At 35.2% G+C, this 18,248-nt stretch overlaps 1 protein-coding gene across 6 annotated transcripts in view; it reads right to left on the minus strand.

The window, feature by feature from the left end:
• Positions 1-18,248, minus strand: part of LOC111865816 (broad-complex core protein) — a 168,860-nt gene that overhangs the window by 4,917 nt on the left and 145,695 nt on the right. Inside the window, exon 6 of one of the 6 annotated variants that reach the window (XM_023854149.2) lies at positions 1,868-2,124. The exons of 2 other annotated variants lie outside the window; for them this stretch is intronic. In XM_023854149.2, the coding sequence (XP_023709917.1) occupies positions 1,883-2,124 (242 nt within the window). In that variant the 3' untranslated portion in view covers positions 1,868-1,882. Of the gene's footprint in view, positions 1-1,867; positions 2,125-3,656; positions 6,011-17,061; positions 17,935-18,248 lie in introns of those variants that run through there. 3 more of the 6 variants (XM_023854154.2, XM_023854153.2, XM_033751977.1) reach the window with 3 other exon arrangements.

An 18,248-nucleotide genomic window follows, 5' to 3' on the forward strand; every position in this document is an offset into this window, starting at 1 on the left:
TCCCCCATCTACCAGAGGCGTTAGATACTACTGTTGGGTGGGAAATGTCCTGAATTTCGCTCAGAGGTCCCCTTGGGACATGAGGTGCCGTAAAGCTACGACACAGGACCCACAGCTTAAAGTCCCTCCCGGAGGACTTGTTCCCTGAATTTTTCCGCCCTTAAAAATTCCACGACCTCCACCAAGTTTGAACCCATGTACCTTGAGTCACGAGGTGGGAACGTTACCCCTAGACTACGGAGGCTGCTATATGTCTATCTTTCTTCATAACATATTCAAAATAATCTGAGAACTCAAGAAAAGTAAACTGTCTTACAAGAAAATTTCAATCAGAATAGTGTTTTATCTTTCCACTGTCTCTCTTTCCAAACTGATATAAATGAAGGAAATCTTTACACTACTGTCAATATGTGAATGCTGTCAAAACTTCAGCTATTAACTCAAAAGAAATCAGATAAGAAATTCACACATATATATCAGGTATTTTATTTTCTATTTCATTTATATTTTAGGGCAGAATAACTTCCCTTTTTTACTCTCACCATACTGTCTACTTCTGCAGTTCTGCAGATTTTTCAAATTTATCTTCTGACTTACATTATCATTTTGTAACAAATAGTTTTATACTATATAGTCAGTCATTTCCATGCATTACTTCTGGACGTAGAATTCTAAACATGATGTCAACAGTGAGTCAATATACAAATCATATAAAGTGAAAAGGAAAGAATAAAAAACAATTAATATATTGCATGTCTCTTAATGGCAGTTGCAACGACTAATCCTGATATGACACTTAATTAATCATATATGGAAAATTCTGTCAAGTTCATAATCTGAAGACTGGCTAAAAGAGAAAGGAAGGATTATAAGGGTCAGGTCTCCAAGTGTGTCTCATGCAGTTAGCTACACAGATCATCTTCTGCATCTCTTTTGTGCACACCTGCTTCTCTCAAGAGAGTTCAGTGTCGATAATGTACAGTACTTTGTGCTGCTGTTTATTCCTAAGCTGCTGGAACACTGACTCAAGTCCAGTCAAGTTGAATTGAGTCTCGTTCACTAATATGCTGCATAGGCAAATCTTCAGCTTTATTTGACTTGACTTGACGGATGTATACCATAGTTTTACGCTCCCCCCCCCCCATCCAAAAAAAATCCATTTTGCAACAGACTCAATTTTGTTAGTGTGTCAGAAGCCTAAGATGGAGGAAGTATCAGAAAGTCGACAATAATTGCTGACAAAAATTGCACAGTGAGAAGCTTCATAATTTGTACTCTTCACCAAATATTATTTGGATGATCATGTCAAGGAAAATCATATGTTCAAGGCAAGCAGCTTGCACAGGAGAAATGAAAATTTTTTACAAAGTTTTAGCCATGAAAGTTGAAGGGAAGAGAGTACTTTGGAGACCTAGATGTCAATGGAAGGTTAACATTAATAATTAATCTTAAAATGACAAGCTGTGAAGGTGAGGACTGGATTCATCTTGTTCAGGATAGGGACCAGTAGCAGTATTTTGTGAACACTGTAAGGAAATTTTGGGTTCCATAAAAGAGACGGAATTTCTTGACTAATTGACAGTTAGTGCTCATGGAGTCCATTATCAGCATCCCTGGACTTTTACTCTAGTTACCACCCAGTTTTTGAGTCCAATTTGGATATTCTAACTTCAATAAAAAATAAGTTCTGCTTATCAAAAAATGCAAAAGCCAGAAATCAAATATTGTTAATATCCAGGGGATTAAACAATTCCCACAGCTTGTGAGAAATAATTGAAAACATAATCAGGCTACTAATTACACAATCCATTTGCTTTTAATAATTCTGCCCTACGAAGTAAAGACAAGATGAAAATAATTTCACAACCTATGTATTTGGCTGCTATTGGGTCTTGCGCAATGTGACAGGAGAATGAGAGATGTTCTTTAGGGCCTGATGGCGTCGATACAAGTGAACCCGTAGGCAACTCCTGTTCTTCACTTGCTTCCCACACTCAGGACATGAGAATGGACCTTGATCATCTCCATGAACATCACGCATATGCACTTTGAGGTTGAACTTGTTTCTGAAGCCCCGAGAACACAGGGGGCACTCCATGATGTATACAGCACTGGGTAACCAACCTGTATAACCAGAAGAACATAATATTAGGCTATGTCATTTAGATAGTTATGTATTAGAACAGGGCAAGAAGAACCAGGGAACGTTTGCAAGTATACACCAGTATAAATGCCTGAAATTAAGGTTGATGAAATCGTTCTAAATATGAAAAATTCAAATTTTTTGTGACACTGATCACATGCAATTATAATCTTAAACTTGACCTTTGAATTATTCTATTCATTTGTTTATAAAGATATCTGCCATTATGGGTCTTATTAACCTTTATAATTTCTCTCTGCTTTGACAAGTGAAATAATAATTTTTCAAAGTGACAGTACCATATAATGAATTCTGGTATTCCTACCGACTAGACCACCATGAGAATGATAGGCAGTAGAGACGACTTACAGTTTAACACAGACTCTGCACAATGATGAGACGATATGCGCCACAGTTCAAAGTCTAAAGCTTTGATCTTAGCATAGATAATTTTGCTCTTATATCTAACTGGATCCAGAACTAGGATCCTTGAATGATAGTCTAGGGTTTCAAGACAAGACCAACATTTGTGGACAAGTGTACATGTTATTTCACCATAAAGAATTAAAATAATGAACTACCTACTGTGCCAATTATACTAAAAAAAGTTTCTGTACAGCTTTTCCTCAAACCATCAACATAAGCAATAGATTATGTATTTTCACACTAACTGTAAAACTACATAAAAAGTTTAGAGTGTAATCATCATCATCCTTCCACATCTTGGGCTAGTAGTCTATTATGGTTTCATCACAGTGTTTGTATGATCTCCCCATGGACCTTTGTTTCTCTGGCTGGGAAGAGAGAATTTGGAAAGGGGTTACTGAACACAGCATCATGAAGACAAGTAGTAGGTTGTGTGTCTTACAGTCTCAGCTAAGCAACTGTCATTCTCACCTTCAAGTGGCAAACTCTGTTCTTACCAATAAGGCTCTGGCAATCAAGTCACAGTGGTATAATTGTTCCACCATACAGAGGAAATGCTGTTCCATGTGGCCTTTCCAGAGGCTTTAAAAGATGGCAGCCTGGCTGGCTATTTTCTGGCTAGCACCAAAGTGGAAGGACTTCTAACAGTTTTCAAGTTTTAAACTATGATATTCTAATTGGACATACAAAAGAAAAGTACAGTAGTCTAAGATAAATTTGTACACAGCACAGCTAAGTTAATATGACAAAATATTCTGAGATAATAAATATTAATAAATATTTAATAAATATTTTACATTTTTGAAAAACACAAAATAATATTACTAGCCTGAAACAAATAGAAAATTCAACAAGAGTTCACACAGTTTTCGAATGTATGTATTTCCAGTCCCTGTCAGGGTTACATCTTTAGTATTGCTAATTAACAGATGAAACAGAGTTTGCAAAATACACAGACTATAAAAATAAGCATGTAGAAAACAAGAATGTGATACTATGCCATCAAAAGATGGGAGTGAGACAGTCAAATACCCAAGAACAACTGAAATAATAAATTAACGAACACTTCTCATTTACTTCAATTTTATTTCAGTTCATCAAAATACATTTATTTATAAATGTATTACATAAAATAAACACAACTTTTTCATAGCTGTCAGATGAACAACAGCTCAGTTATTTATTAATTCTAATCAACTATAATGGAAAAAAGTGTATGTGCATGTTTGTGTAAAACCAGATACAAAGGGGATCTGAAAATATGAAACAAACTGGTCAACCTGCATTTTTAATTCCTGATCATATACTACATTTACCTACTTCTATCACACTTAACTGGAGTCATTAATCACCATCTGTGGAGTTTTAAATCAAATTCTATGGATATTTTAGACACTACACATTTAATTTTAAGTAAAGGAAATAAGGACCTGTAATTTCTCATACTTAAATACAATTCAATAATGTGTACCAGACTTTTATTGCATTTGAGATTTAAAATACTTCTGATGTCTCTGTGTGAAGACTTGAAAGATGTATAGAACAAGCACAATATAATTGTTTTGACAATGGCATAAGTTGCTAAATATTTTATGGGTCTATTTGATTATCAAAATTTTCAGAGTAACATGTTTACTGAGTAAACCAGGTCCATTTTGTTATGCACATAAGCACTATATTCTATCTCCCACATAAATTTAATGTCCATATTGTTTCCTGTCAGTCATCCAGTTATTTGTAGTTAATTTAATGATGGCATCACTATAGCCTGGCATGACTAGATGATAGTGCTTATATGGATTTTCTTGGATGCTGAGGGAAATTACTGTAACCCCTGTCATAACAATCAGCATCCTGGCCAAGTTTCGAACCAGATACCTCCTGGATGCAAGTCAGAAGTATTACTGCTTCAACCATCTTGCTTGGTATTCAGATATGCAAGTCAAATTTGATGACCTTGACAAACAGCCTCTCTTTCTTCTTCTCCTGTCTGCATAAGCAGAACTCTTTTTGTAAATCTATAGCACCTAACTACTGTAACTATATTCATGTATGCAGCAATAACAACAGTTCAATTTTCTATAAGGCACATTTATCCCTTTCTAGTCTACCAGTTTTGATTTTGATCAAACTAAAGATTTGCAAACTTATTTATTCTGATCATATGTTAGGTGCTTAGTTATTTTACATAAAATCAGACATAATAATAATTACAATTTTTTACTTAAGTGACCATTGCAGTGGAGTGCTTAGAACTCCTGCTCTATATATAGGAGGTTCTGTGTAGGATTCTTGGCCTATAGACCAGTTATTCTGTCTGAGACTTGTATTTTCCTCAGCAGACATACGCTGGGATAGCATTAAGACATGAATGCTCCCTTCACGGTATTTCTCACTTTAAAATTCAGAATTATTCTCTCATCAATGCAACTGAGAAAACTGAGTTGAGAAAGTGGTTTAATAAACTAGGAAATAAACAACAAGGTTCTTAAGTTTGGAAATTTGTTTCATTTTATTACATTAACTACCATATAAATATTATTACAAGAAGGAAGACTATGCAACAAATTTAATTTAGTAATTGTCAAAGTAACAGTGAGGTACTCAGTGCATCTGAGTTAACACTGAAATTATTCATAGACATTACACCTTTCTTTCATCTATGCAATTCTGAATAGAACATAAACACGATAACAAGGAAAACCAATCCCAAGTTTTCTAACTTGAAAATTATCTAACTGAAGTACCACAATTCAATTTAAACAAGAAGAGGATTATAGTACTGACATGGTACATGAAGTGAAAATTGGATTTTATATTAAATACATAGGATTCACATTTAAGGTGAAGAAATAATGGACCTCTGGACATAACTGATCAGGAATTCTATATCATTTTAGTATTTTATTTACTGAAACAAATGTTAAGTAAAACGTGAATAACGGTAAACATGTTTTCAAGGCATTCCATTTTGCATTATGGAAGATGAATTTGCTTTAAATTCCTTCTTATAGCTATTCTGCTGCATAATTTCCCTTCTTACATTATACAGAGCATGCGGTTTGAAATTATATATTTTACTTTCAAAGTAATTTCTTTATAACCTAATAATTGATATTTGGAGTTGGAATAGTGAAGCTATCTAGCATTCTACCTTAAACACAAATCAAATGCAATCACTGTAACAGTAAGACTCAAGGTGACACTGCAGAGTTATGGTTTGGCTTAATTATTTTCACACTTTTGGAGTATGGAAACGGTAAGTGTGAACACGAAGAGAACCCCTATTTTTCACTAACTTGCCACATTTATTGCAAATAAATGGTCCCTTATCAACACTATGAACATCTCGAATGTGGATCTTGAGGTTTGTATTGTTTACAAACACTCTCATGCAGTATGGGCACCTGGCAGCGTGACTGGATGTGGGCCAGGTAGAACCTGAAACCCAACACAAACAGTCTGTCATTAAACATGAACAACAAATGTAGGGAACAAATTTTAATCCATTCTATGTCAAGATTTCCAGCAGAAAGGAATTCCCTTGGTTTACATTTCCATGCAACTTATGCATTTACTTTGTAGGAACTGAATATGTTGGCTTCTATCCCAGGGAAAGAGCTTCATATGCTAAATAATTTAAAGACTAAGTTAGCCACAGAGGCCACCCAACACTCATATCTCCTAATTCTTTACCTCTCAGTGTGGGTCCAGTGTTGTGGAATTTTGTAGGGAGAGAGATTCTCAAAAGTGTGCTAATGTTGTTTCCTTTACAAATGTAAGGCAGTTTGGTAATATGAAGATTATGGTTTTTTTGGAGAGTGACAACATTTAGTTTGGTAGATAGGGACCAATGTTTCAGAGCAACCTGCTGCCTTGATCTACACTGAAGATGGAGGCAAAAAATTAATCCGAAATGTTGACACCTGTATGCCATACTACATGATGCCATAACCAAAAAGAGACTATATATCTCCATATTCACCATTGAGAACTTCAATTCTCATACAGTATGTGAGTATCTACACAAAACTTACATATACTTTAAGATCTGATGGTGATAACAGATGACTGGATCTATAAATTTCAGGCCTATTTGAAATTGTTTTTAGTGTTCAAAGGGCCAAATATGGGAACGGCATAAATATCTAAGATCATGTTTAACAACCTTCAGATATCAGAAGTCTTCAGCTAAAAAAGGAAAGATGACTAAATTATAGATGCATAAATTCATAAGTATGATTTACCTTGTATTAGACAGAAGCATTTAAAAGAAATCAGACATCATAAGTTCATCTGAGAAAGTTGGTTTTATATTTTTCGTCTGTCCTCTTCATATCATTATGTCACATAATTCAGAACTTTGTGTATACAAAATGACAATTTGATTCCATAAGTTTTTTGTTCTGCCAATCTGTGGATGGTGAGTATAAAAACTCATTAACAGCATATAAGAAAGCAGTAAGAGACATCGATTTAGGCTATAAAAAATGTAAAAACCTAGTGATTTGTTATATTAGAAGAATTATTTGTATAAATCTCTAGCACCAAAGATTTCATGAGATCTACATCGCAGTCCTTTTATAATGAAACTGTTCACCATATTGTGTATTCCAGACAGTGAACCACAAAACAGCAGGGCTAATGGCTAAGGTATGGTGACAATGAAGATGTTAAAATATTACATTTAGGATATGTGTATGCTTTCAGGAATATTATTTCTGTGACTGTGTTCAAATATAAAGAGAAGGATTACATATATTATATACCTACTACCTAATAATGTGCAAAAGGTTACTGATTAAACTAAAATATATAAACCTTTAATGGGTTGAAAAGCTTGCCATTATAATTAAAATCAGTTAAAATCTGTTTATATATCGCTCTGTAGGTAAAAAAAAAAATGCCCACCAATTCACTACTGGCAAATAAGGAAAAAGTCCAATTGTAGAGTTGCTGCCACTAGATCCTGTGGAAGAACTTGAGGTCCAGTATTTCCTTTAGTATCACCACAAAGGGTATTCTGTCAGGACTTGGAACGAACATACTAAAGGAATAAGATCTCATAATATCACAGAATTTATTTTAAAGTATGAAGCCAGGGGGCAATTCTTGGGAAGACCTACAAAAAGATGGTAAACCTCTGTTTAATACTATCCACAACAGATAAACTAGGTGTAATATGTAGGATGATGATAATGGTGATGGCAGTTCAAATTAGAAGTACAATATTGACTGGCTGTCTCATAAACCATTTAGGCCTATCATTTTTCTTCTGCCTTAAGTAATTAATCGTGTACAGTTCAATGCCAATCAACAAGCAAGATGAAAACATTGTATGCTACGTCAACAAATTCCAAAAGATATCTGACGAAAGAGCAATATAGTTTACACCTATACAAAGTTTACTGTAGAACTTTGTGGTTTGAATGTCATTCCAGGAGAATTTTATGGCAGTGCTCCAAAACAGACCATGATAATTTCACACTGATATGTTGGGTTTTTGGACTTTATCCATCATCCTGGTTTTTAAGATAACAAAATAAAAACACGACGTTTCGGAAACTGGATCTGTTTCCGTCCTCAGGTGAAGGAAACCACCTATTCAGTTGGGTCCGTTAAAAAGAGCTAGCCTCAATCACTGGTCCAAAACGTCGTGTTTTTATTTTGTTATCTTAAAAACCAGGATGATGGATAAAGTCCAAAAACCCAACATATCAGTGTGAAATTATCATGGTCTGTTTTGGAGCACTGCCATAAAATTCTCCTGGAATGACATNTACCATATTCAATATTTCTCATCTCATGCTACATAATTTCTGTAGTAAAAGTAAAAGCCAATCAATCAAAACTTTATTAATTCTACATGAATTTCAATATTACATTGGGATTCACTATTTATCTTTCATTTATTGCCATCTACAATAGTATTATAAAATACTTACATACCAAAACAGTGTTATCAAGGTTGTGCAGGTACTCAAGAACTACCCAGCATTTTATGGTTCCTTACCATGTTCACAAGAGCCCTCCACTGGTCCCTGTACTGAGCCAGAGCAATCCAATCCATACCATCCCATCCTAGCTCTCTAAAATCTACTTTAATATTGTCCACCCCTCTACAGCTTGGTCTTCCTAGGGGCATCTTTCCTTCTGGCTCTCTCACCAAATTCCTACATGCATTCCTCTACCCCCATTCATGCTACATGCCTGTCCATCTCATATTCGTTAACTTGATCATTTTAATTATACTTGGAGAAAATTACAAGTTATAAAGCTCCTCACCGTGCAGTTTCCTCCAACCTCCCATCACTTCATCTGTGATTGGTCCAAATATTGAATTGAATTTATTTACATTCTATAAATCCTAAGTAGGTTAGTACCTTTGGATACAGAACAAGTCAAAAGGTTACATACATAAGTACAGGCAATTTTAGCTTAAAAATTAATATAACTTAATTTTACATCATTCTCTATTTACATTGAAGTATTCATCTAAAGAGTAGAAGGAATGAGCATGTAGATAATTCTTTAACTCTGATTTAAACTTTTTAGTATCATTGCCCAAGTTTTTAATACTTTGTGGCAGATTGTTGAACACTTTTATGCCAGTAAAGTAGACTCCTTTTTGATATACTGATAAAGTTGATGAGGGTAGGTGGAAGTTATATTTTTATCTAGTATTCATGTTATAGACATCAGAATTTAATTTGAATTTATCTTTGTTGTAAACAACAAATAAGAGAAGCGATAATATGTATTGCGATTGAAGAGGTAGAATTTTTAATTTCTTAAATAATTCTCTACATGAATCTCTACTTCTACATCCTGTAATGATTCTAATTATATTCTTTTGTATTTTAAAAATTATTACACTGTGTGAAGAGTTCCCCCAAAATATTAATCCATAGTTCATAATAGAATGAAAGTAGGCATGGTAAACCATCTTCATTGTTTCCTGTGACATAAAAGGCTTAATTGTTCTCATCGCATAGCAAGCTGCATTTAATTTAGGTATATTCTCCTCAACACCCTGTTCTCAAACATCCTCAATCTATGTTCCTCCCTTACTGTCAGAGACCAAGTTTCACATGCCTAGAGAAACACAGGCAAAATTATAGTTTTGTATATTCTAGTTTTTATCTTTTTAGACAGCAGACAAGAAGATGAAAGGTTCTGGACTTAATGGTAATAAGCATTGCACGAATTCAATCTCCTCTTAATTTTTTCTTGAATCAGGTTTTGATTTGTTACAGTCATTCCCAAATATCTGACCTATGCCACATTTTCAAAACATCTGTTAGTTATCTTTGTGTCATGATTTTGCCCTGCATTCTGGTGATGAGGCAGCAACATATACTTAGTTTTCTCTGCGTTTACTTCTAGACCAACCTCCTTACTAGTGTCAATTAAAGTTTGTGTGTTTTTCTTTATGGTACCTATGTTATCGCCCAGTAGACTCACATCATCAGCACAAACCAGCAGCTGCTGTGTCCCATTTAATTTCAGTCCCACCTGGTTTTCCTGGACCTTCTTAACGGCATATTCCTAAGCAAAGTTGAAAAGCAGTGGCGATAAAATATCTCCTTATTTTGGGCTATTTTGGATAGGAAAAATTATCAGACTAATATTTACCCATACAGACTTTACTATATTTTCCTTTAAACACATTTTAATCAGCATAACTAGTTTCATGGGTACCCCAAACTCTATGAGAATACTGTACAGTACTTCCCTCCTAACTAAATCATAGACTTTTTTAAAGTCTACGAATAGCTAATGTACTGTCTCATTGTAGTCCCATTTTTTGACAGTATCTGATGAATGCAAAAAACATCTGATAATCTCTTATAAAAGTTATGTTTTATGACAATTAACATGGTAGTCACTGCAGAATAGACAGCTTGCAGCATCATAAATAATGAGATACAGAAATGCATAAATTACTTATAAAAAGACACTGGATCAAAATATTTGTAACACGAGGTGTGAACACATACAAATAAATGTAAGGATTTAACTGTCTATCCCCATAGCAGGCTGTGGAGGCCATAGGTTTGTGAGACATCAAGGCTCCTACATTTTCTAGACAATTGGCTCACAGATGGTGGTGAGGCTGTCAGCCTTATGTGCTGGCCACACTTTACTCCCAGGAAAATTCCTGGTATTCATTTCTGTTAGAGGCTGAGTAGACCCCAGGCTCATAGTGCAGCTGGAAGGAGTAGGTGAATTGAATAATCCAATGACCTCATCAAGAATTGAACAAAATGATTCTTTTAAACATTTTTTTTTTGTTTTCCACTTTCTATCTTTGAGAACTCAATTCAGATTTTACATTTACATTACAGACAACAAGTTTGTTTATATTGAAATAAATATGCAACTTTGTAATGTACATTCCTCTAAACAGAAACATTACACAGTCTTCATTCTACTTTGTGGTATTGCTTAAATACTACTATTTCTGCTACATGACCTATAAATACTCTGGCACTGTGATAATGGTTAGTGATTCCTAACTATAGTCTTAGAAACAGTACAATTTAACTGTAACGGAGAGTTTCTTGACTGAAGATTTTCCTTCATTTAGTGCTGAATGTCTACAATTTCAGCCCGAATAATTTAAGCCTAAATTTAAAAGGTTTCCCTCAATTAATTTTCAATGCCAATGGGTATTTCACTGAACAAAAATGTTATATTCTTACTCTACTCACTTCAAGATAGCATTACATGCAGTTACTGTGACCAAACTCTAATTATGAAATTGACATCCACACCAGAAGGATAGGTAGAGCAAAGTCACATGAGGGCCTGCTGTAATCCTTTGGCCAGTCAAGCAGGAAGGGCACACACTACGTGCATCATATTGTGTTGCATGTGCTCAGACTTATGGCCTAGTCAATAAGTCAATAGCTTATAGACATCACCATTTCACTCCAGTATCGCCTAATAAGTCTTTGACAGCTACTGCGAAACAAGCTTTGGAGTTACATAACTGTCAGGGCCATGCCATAGCTCAAGTGGTTAGTCGCTGGCTTCCCACCGCGGCGGCCCAGGTTCAATCCCAGGTCTGGCCAAGTGGGATTTGTGATGGACAAAGTGGCGCTGGGGCAGGTTTTCTCTGAGTACTTCGGTTTCCCTTGCCAATCTTCATTCCACCAATTGTTCCACAATCACTCTCACCTATCATCTGGGTCTGGTACAAGAGGCCAGAAGTGGCCACAGTGCAAGGGACTTAGTCCCACCCCACTAGCAATAAAAAAAAATATGTATCTGTCAACTATAATCCCACTTCCCTGCTAATGTACATATTAAACATTCACTCAGTTGCACTCCTCTTGTGCTGAAATGTTATGTGACAGTTACACTGAAACAAATACTCATGTATAATACCCAATGAAAGATTATTCACATAATGTAAATAAAATTACATAGACTGGGTTGTTACTGGACAAAAATTACTGAATCAAAATGATGAGAGCTCACTGAAGAGAAAACTGATGACACTGGAGCCAGGCTTTAGCATTCCCCTCAGAAATTCATTAGGTGCCTTGCATAGGGAACCTGGATAAAGTTTCAAGTTTGCTATGCTTCTAAAATGGAAATTCAGCACATAAATGTGAACTTTTTATGGAGATGCAAGGAATTTATGCCCAACAACAGGTACCACTTATGGCATCTGCTGTAATTTGGGTGCTATTATCTATGATTTTTTGGCCTATCACTTGTGCTGTGGGTCTGGTCACAATTATAAGAAGTAGCCATCCGTTTCCACACATATATATTTTACATACATCTGAAGGCCATAGGAAGAGTGTGGTTTGACATTTTATATATGTTTGTAAGTGAAATCAACTTGTTTGAAAACGGTACACAACTGAACAGTAACAACAAAAGGGCACAAAGATGAATGTCTAAGACTTTCACACATGCAAACCGCAGACATTCTTTATAACCAACATTTATGCATGAAGTATGAATTTTCACCTCCTCACATTCTGATGATGACCTACTGGCCACAACACTAAACATTTCTAGAACAAGACACTTATTCACATTCCTAGGCAGAAATACAACAAGAATTGTGACTTTTTATATCACATGGTTGTAATAATGTCATATCATGACAATATAAAACTTGCTGGGAAATGGATGTCACCTCCTTGCAAAGCAGTGTATGCAAAAATATTTAAATACATAAATATTCTCTGTCTCAAACATCTTTTGGAGTGCATTATAATAATATAGTGACACAGATTTTTGTGCTATAATTAGGATGTTAGTAGACTGTATTTTAAATACATATGTGTACCACCAAAATTGCCATACAGAACTTAACATCCACATTTTTGCCTATTCAGAGTATGGCATATCCCCACAGATGTTCTAAATAGGGTATAACTGTCCAAAGCACTACCTTCCTTCAGAAGCTAACAGTCATTCAACTAATCAAGAGACTATGTGCGTATTATAGAAACTGGAAGGGTAATATTTCAGACTTGTATTCATAATTGGGCCATCAATAAATGTTTTTTAACTATATAAATATATATAAAAAAAGTACAGCTATCCCTGTAAGAGGCCATGAAGGCCCATAGGGTTGTGAGACGTTGAGGGTCCCACATTATCTAGACAATCGGCTCAAAGATGGCAGTAAGATTGTCAGCCTTATGTGCCGGCCGCGCTTTACTCCCCAGAAAAATTATTTATTTAATGCCTGGTAATCATTTCTGTTAGAGGCTGAGTGAACCCCAGGGCCATAGTGCGGCTGGAAGTATTAGGTTAACTGAAAAAATCCAGTGACCTCGCCAGTAAACTATATAAATATATGGACTTTAATCACTACAATAAGTAACCATTTTTCAGTTAAAACTTAAATAAATTTACATATTTTAACCAACTTCTCCTAATTTTGTTGCCTTAAAAACATGGCTTCAACAAATAATTTAAAGATACAATAAATTTTATTAGTTTGGACCATCCCCATTTCTTCTTCCTACAGAATTTGTCTGTTTTATGTGTTATGGACTGATGAACAGTCTCCATGATATAATTTATTGACAACAATTTAATTTGTTAACTACATGACCACTGAAGCTGGGACAATAGTTGTTCTACTCTTTGATGGTTTCACACATGCCATGATTTTCTCCAATCCCAGTGCCAGGTATATTTCATATTTTAATAAAAATTGCACAAGACAAAAGAAGTACTTTTTAATATATAAAAAGCTGTATCCAATAATAAACACTTTCAGTGAGCATATTATCCACGTTATATTTGTATATGTCTTTTATGGAGGTGGGTTAGAATGCCTCTACCATAGTAATGCAAGCTGCAGAAGGTAATGAAAAGGAAACCGAATATCTTGGGTTATAACTGGACCACCCTGTCAATGGGGGACATACATATAGAGACCTGGTCCTCCAGGCTGGGGGATGGTTACAAGGCTGATGACTTTGCTCTGTAAAAAAATATTGCTGCAAAATCCAAACAAGTGAAAACTTAATGGTCTAATTCAAGAAAAGTCTGGCAGAATCTTCTAAGGAAGGCTATGGTTCAAAAAGGTCTGTTTTACCAATGATGATTATACAAGTATAGGTATACACACATATACAGGGTGTCCCAGGAGGAATGTGCCAAACTTCGGGAGGGTGTTCCTTATGTTAAAGTATGCCGATATAACCCAAAACACCTATGTCCAAAGTTGAACGGTTACGGAGATAATGGCCCAAGAAAAGTGTGGTCTTCTGGCAGGTCCAAGCACTGTACCTCGCTGTACCTCTCAGCTGAGAGCCCTTATCTATGTTTGTCCTTGAGTGCGATGATACTCCCTAGCCGTGCTTATGTAGTTGGCTCATACCAGAACGCGCAGTCAGCACGTTACGTCATCGCTCGCCAGTCATGTGTTATGTATACTGCTTGGAAACCTAAGGACAATTATGACATGGCGAGCGAGTATTTTGTACTTCAATTTTATGGCTTTCCGTCACTCACAAGTTGGTTTGATGTTACGTACATTATTAACATTACAGAATCCACATATTCCTGCCAGTTTTAATATGTATTTTGTAATCAACAAGTGTGTAACCCCGGTCAAAGTTTGACACTTCTCGGGCCATTATCTCCGTAACCGTTCAACTTTGGACATAGGTGTTTTGGGTTATATCGGCATACTTTAACATAAGGAACACCCTCCCGAAGTTTGGCACATTCCTCCTGGGACACCCTGTATATATATATATATATATAGAGCACAGCCTTACAGCTGAAACAAGCTCACAAACCATATCTGTGTTTTTTCTTCAAAACTTTTAGCAATGTGCAATACATGAACAAATCATTGAGCATGATATCCACCTACAATATAATTAAGAAGCAGTAGAATAATAAAAGACAAAAAAGCCATATGGATAACACAGAATGTAATAATCCATAATAAAAGTACTATGAATAAATAAAGAAATCTCACATCAGAGAAAATTAGTCATCTTCAAGAACTAGTGATGACACTACATAGAACTTTTCTTATGAAAAGAGGCACAGGAATAATGAAGACTGTAAGTTCCAAGAAAATTTATTTAGCACATTATGGTAATTAAAACTGTTGTTCACATATAAAAGAGGTAAAGCCCGAGTTTTCCATATACTAAATACAATGACAAAAAAATAAAGCTCCACAATTTTTAGACATCAGCACAAGATGTAAATGAGTGGCCAGTATAATGATCAGAAGAAAAAGTTCTTGCCATGAATTGGCTGTGTGGCTAAGTAGATTAAAGAGCTGGATATGATAGCAAAGGGAATAATGTCTGCTTCTTCCAGGAATGAAAACCCAGCCAGCCAGTCTACAGCTATTAACTTTAGTTACTTCGTGGTAGCGTAGTTGGTTGGGGCACTATGCTACAAGTTGGAAGGTCACAGGTTCAAGTCATGATAAGGTCACTGGATATTTTTTTCAATTTACCTAATCCTTCCAGCCGCACTATGGCTCTGGGGTCGACTCAGCCTCTAACAGAAATGAGTACCAGGAATATTCTTGGGGGTAAAGGGCAGCCAGTGCATAAGGATGGCAAACTTACTGCCATCTATGAGCTGACTGTCTAGAAAATGTGGCCATCTCAACATCTCACAGCCCTATGGGCCTCCACAGCCTGTTGTAGGGATACCTTTATTTTCTTTTACTTTTTACTTATCATTATGCGCACCATAGAGTCAGTCTTAAAAACAATTAATATAGACATGCTATCTGAATTTTTAAAGTGATTCAGAAAAGGAGTAGGATTTCTGTACTTTTGTAGGTTTTTACAAATGAATTTTAACATATGACTGCTGTTCTGTTAATAAATCAGAAGAACTTAAAATATAACTGAAGCTTGCATGCAGACTTGAGGAACTTCAGTGAGAGGTTCTGAAGCACCTTTAAAAGATCTGTGAGTCTAAGACAGCTCACAGTGCAACTAGCGAATAATTTATCTTCCAATTTTTTATTAAAGCATGAAATTTAGCCAGTATGGTTCATTTTTGAACACAAAAATTCATGAGAAGTATTATATAGGTAGTGTCAGAATGACTGATCTGCAAATCTTCTTTATGAATACATAAAACTTTTCTGAACCTGCTTCAGGGCCTGCTCAATAAGACTATGCTTTGTAATAGTAGCAATGGAGTAGAATACACTTCTCTTACATGACGACAGCCTCCAAACTGTTATACATTTTAAAACATTTTTATAATTTTTATTTTGACAACTGACAATGATGACCTAATAAAATTAAAGTAACTTCGAATGATATAAATAAGTTTGAAAAGAATTTAAAGGAATTTCTTTATTTAAATTATTTTTATACACTGGATGAATTTTTTAAGAGATAATGATTATACAACTATATAAATATATAAGATGTTGAGCAGTAAAGTAAATGGATAATCATTGTGAATGTACGATAACCATACTTATAATTGAATGTTTTTATATTTTGGATTTGTTGTATATGTTAAAGCTATATGACCAAAATATTCTGTTACTTTTGATGGAAACTTTTATCTTAAATTTTTATTTTAAATGATAATTTTGAGTGTATTGTGCTAGAGAGTAATTGATTATGATGTAAACAGACATTGTCATATATTATAAGTCTTTTTGACAATTGCTTAATAGTATTAGCAAGATAAATTGACACAATTCTGTATCTAAGGCTTTAGCCTACTATAGATGTAATGGAATAAGGAAGAAATAATAATAATAATAATAATAATAATGAAGAAAGCAGTCTTCTGGGATTTGGCACCATGTATATGTGGTGTTAACCGACGTTTCGGAGGAACGTATCGCCTCCATCTTCAGGGTAGAAGAAAAAATAATAAATCTGCAAGCGAAGAGACCGTGAGAACCGGTAAAAGCAGACTGTGTGGAAATATACACAACTATGTGAGAGCAGAGAGGGTAGGGGGGTGCCAAATACACGGTGCCAAATCCCAGAAGACTGCTTTCTTCATAGTCACCACCGTGAAAGCCTCAAATCTTACAATAATAATAATGTTGGACTATAGTGAGCTTTCAATATCATGGTGAGTTGTATGTGTTTCAGCACAGGGAATGTACAGGTGTTTATTTCTAAAAGTTTACATCCTCACTTTTGCAGCTAGATTTGCTTAGACAAGGATAAAGATGTTGTAATAGCTATAACTAAGGAGTATGTCAAGGCTGGGGCCAAGCAGAACTATGAAAAAGTAAAACTGGCGAACTTTGTTATTTAATTCAAGGACATTCCAAATTGGAGTAATTTCATTCACTGAAATAGTTAAGTGTGTGTGTGATGCATATGTATTACATTACATTACATTGCATTGCATTCCCTTGATCCAGAATTAGTCAAAATGACTTTAGGATATGGAATATGTCATATAAATACAAAAACATGTGTACAGTAGAACAGTTTTCACATAAGTATGCAGATTGAGAGTGGAGAGTAGGAACAAGAATTGAGTTATATGATATGATGCAGATTCTGAGATATCTTTCTCAGCACTTCTTGCATTTCATCCTATATAAATGAAACGTTTCACTTCACATGAGTTCCTATCTCTGCTCTCTACACAAATTTAATTGGCACATTATTTCCATGTCCATGAAATATGCAGTCCTTCTGTCATTCAAGGAGTGTGTCTGCGATACATGTGAACACGCAGACAACTCCTATTCTTAACCTGTTTGCCACACTGAACACAGGAGAATGGACCTTTGTCAGCACTGTGAACATCTCGAATATGGATCCTTAAGTTTGACTTGTTCACAAACATCCTTATGCAGTATGGACATGCTACATTTGTAACTGCTAATCCATGATGAGACCAGACAGTACCTGGAAACAAAAATACAGGAGTCAGATACTGAACAAACATTGCAACTGATCGTATGATAAGTCTTCACACAAAAATTAACAAACTACATGCTGCAGGGGTTTGCTTGAGAAGCTGATGGTTATTCAGTTGACTAAGGAAATTTCCTGTTTTTACAGAAACAATAGATTTTTTTACTGTATTCATAAAATTACAATTTGTAATGAAAATATAGGGGCACACAGTAGCATAGTTGGTTGAGGTCGTGGGATTGAATCCCAGTGAGGCCATTGGATTTTTTCAATTTACCTAATCCTTCCAGCCACACTATGGCCCT

The sequence above is a fragment of the Cryptotermes secundus genome, unplaced genomic scaffold, assembly GCF_002891405.2.
Source record: "Cryptotermes secundus unplaced genomic scaffold, Csec_1.0 scaffold901, whole genome shotgun sequence".
Lineage (NCBI taxonomy): Eukaryota > Metazoa > Arthropoda > Insecta > Blattodea > Kalotermitidae > Cryptotermes > Cryptotermes secundus.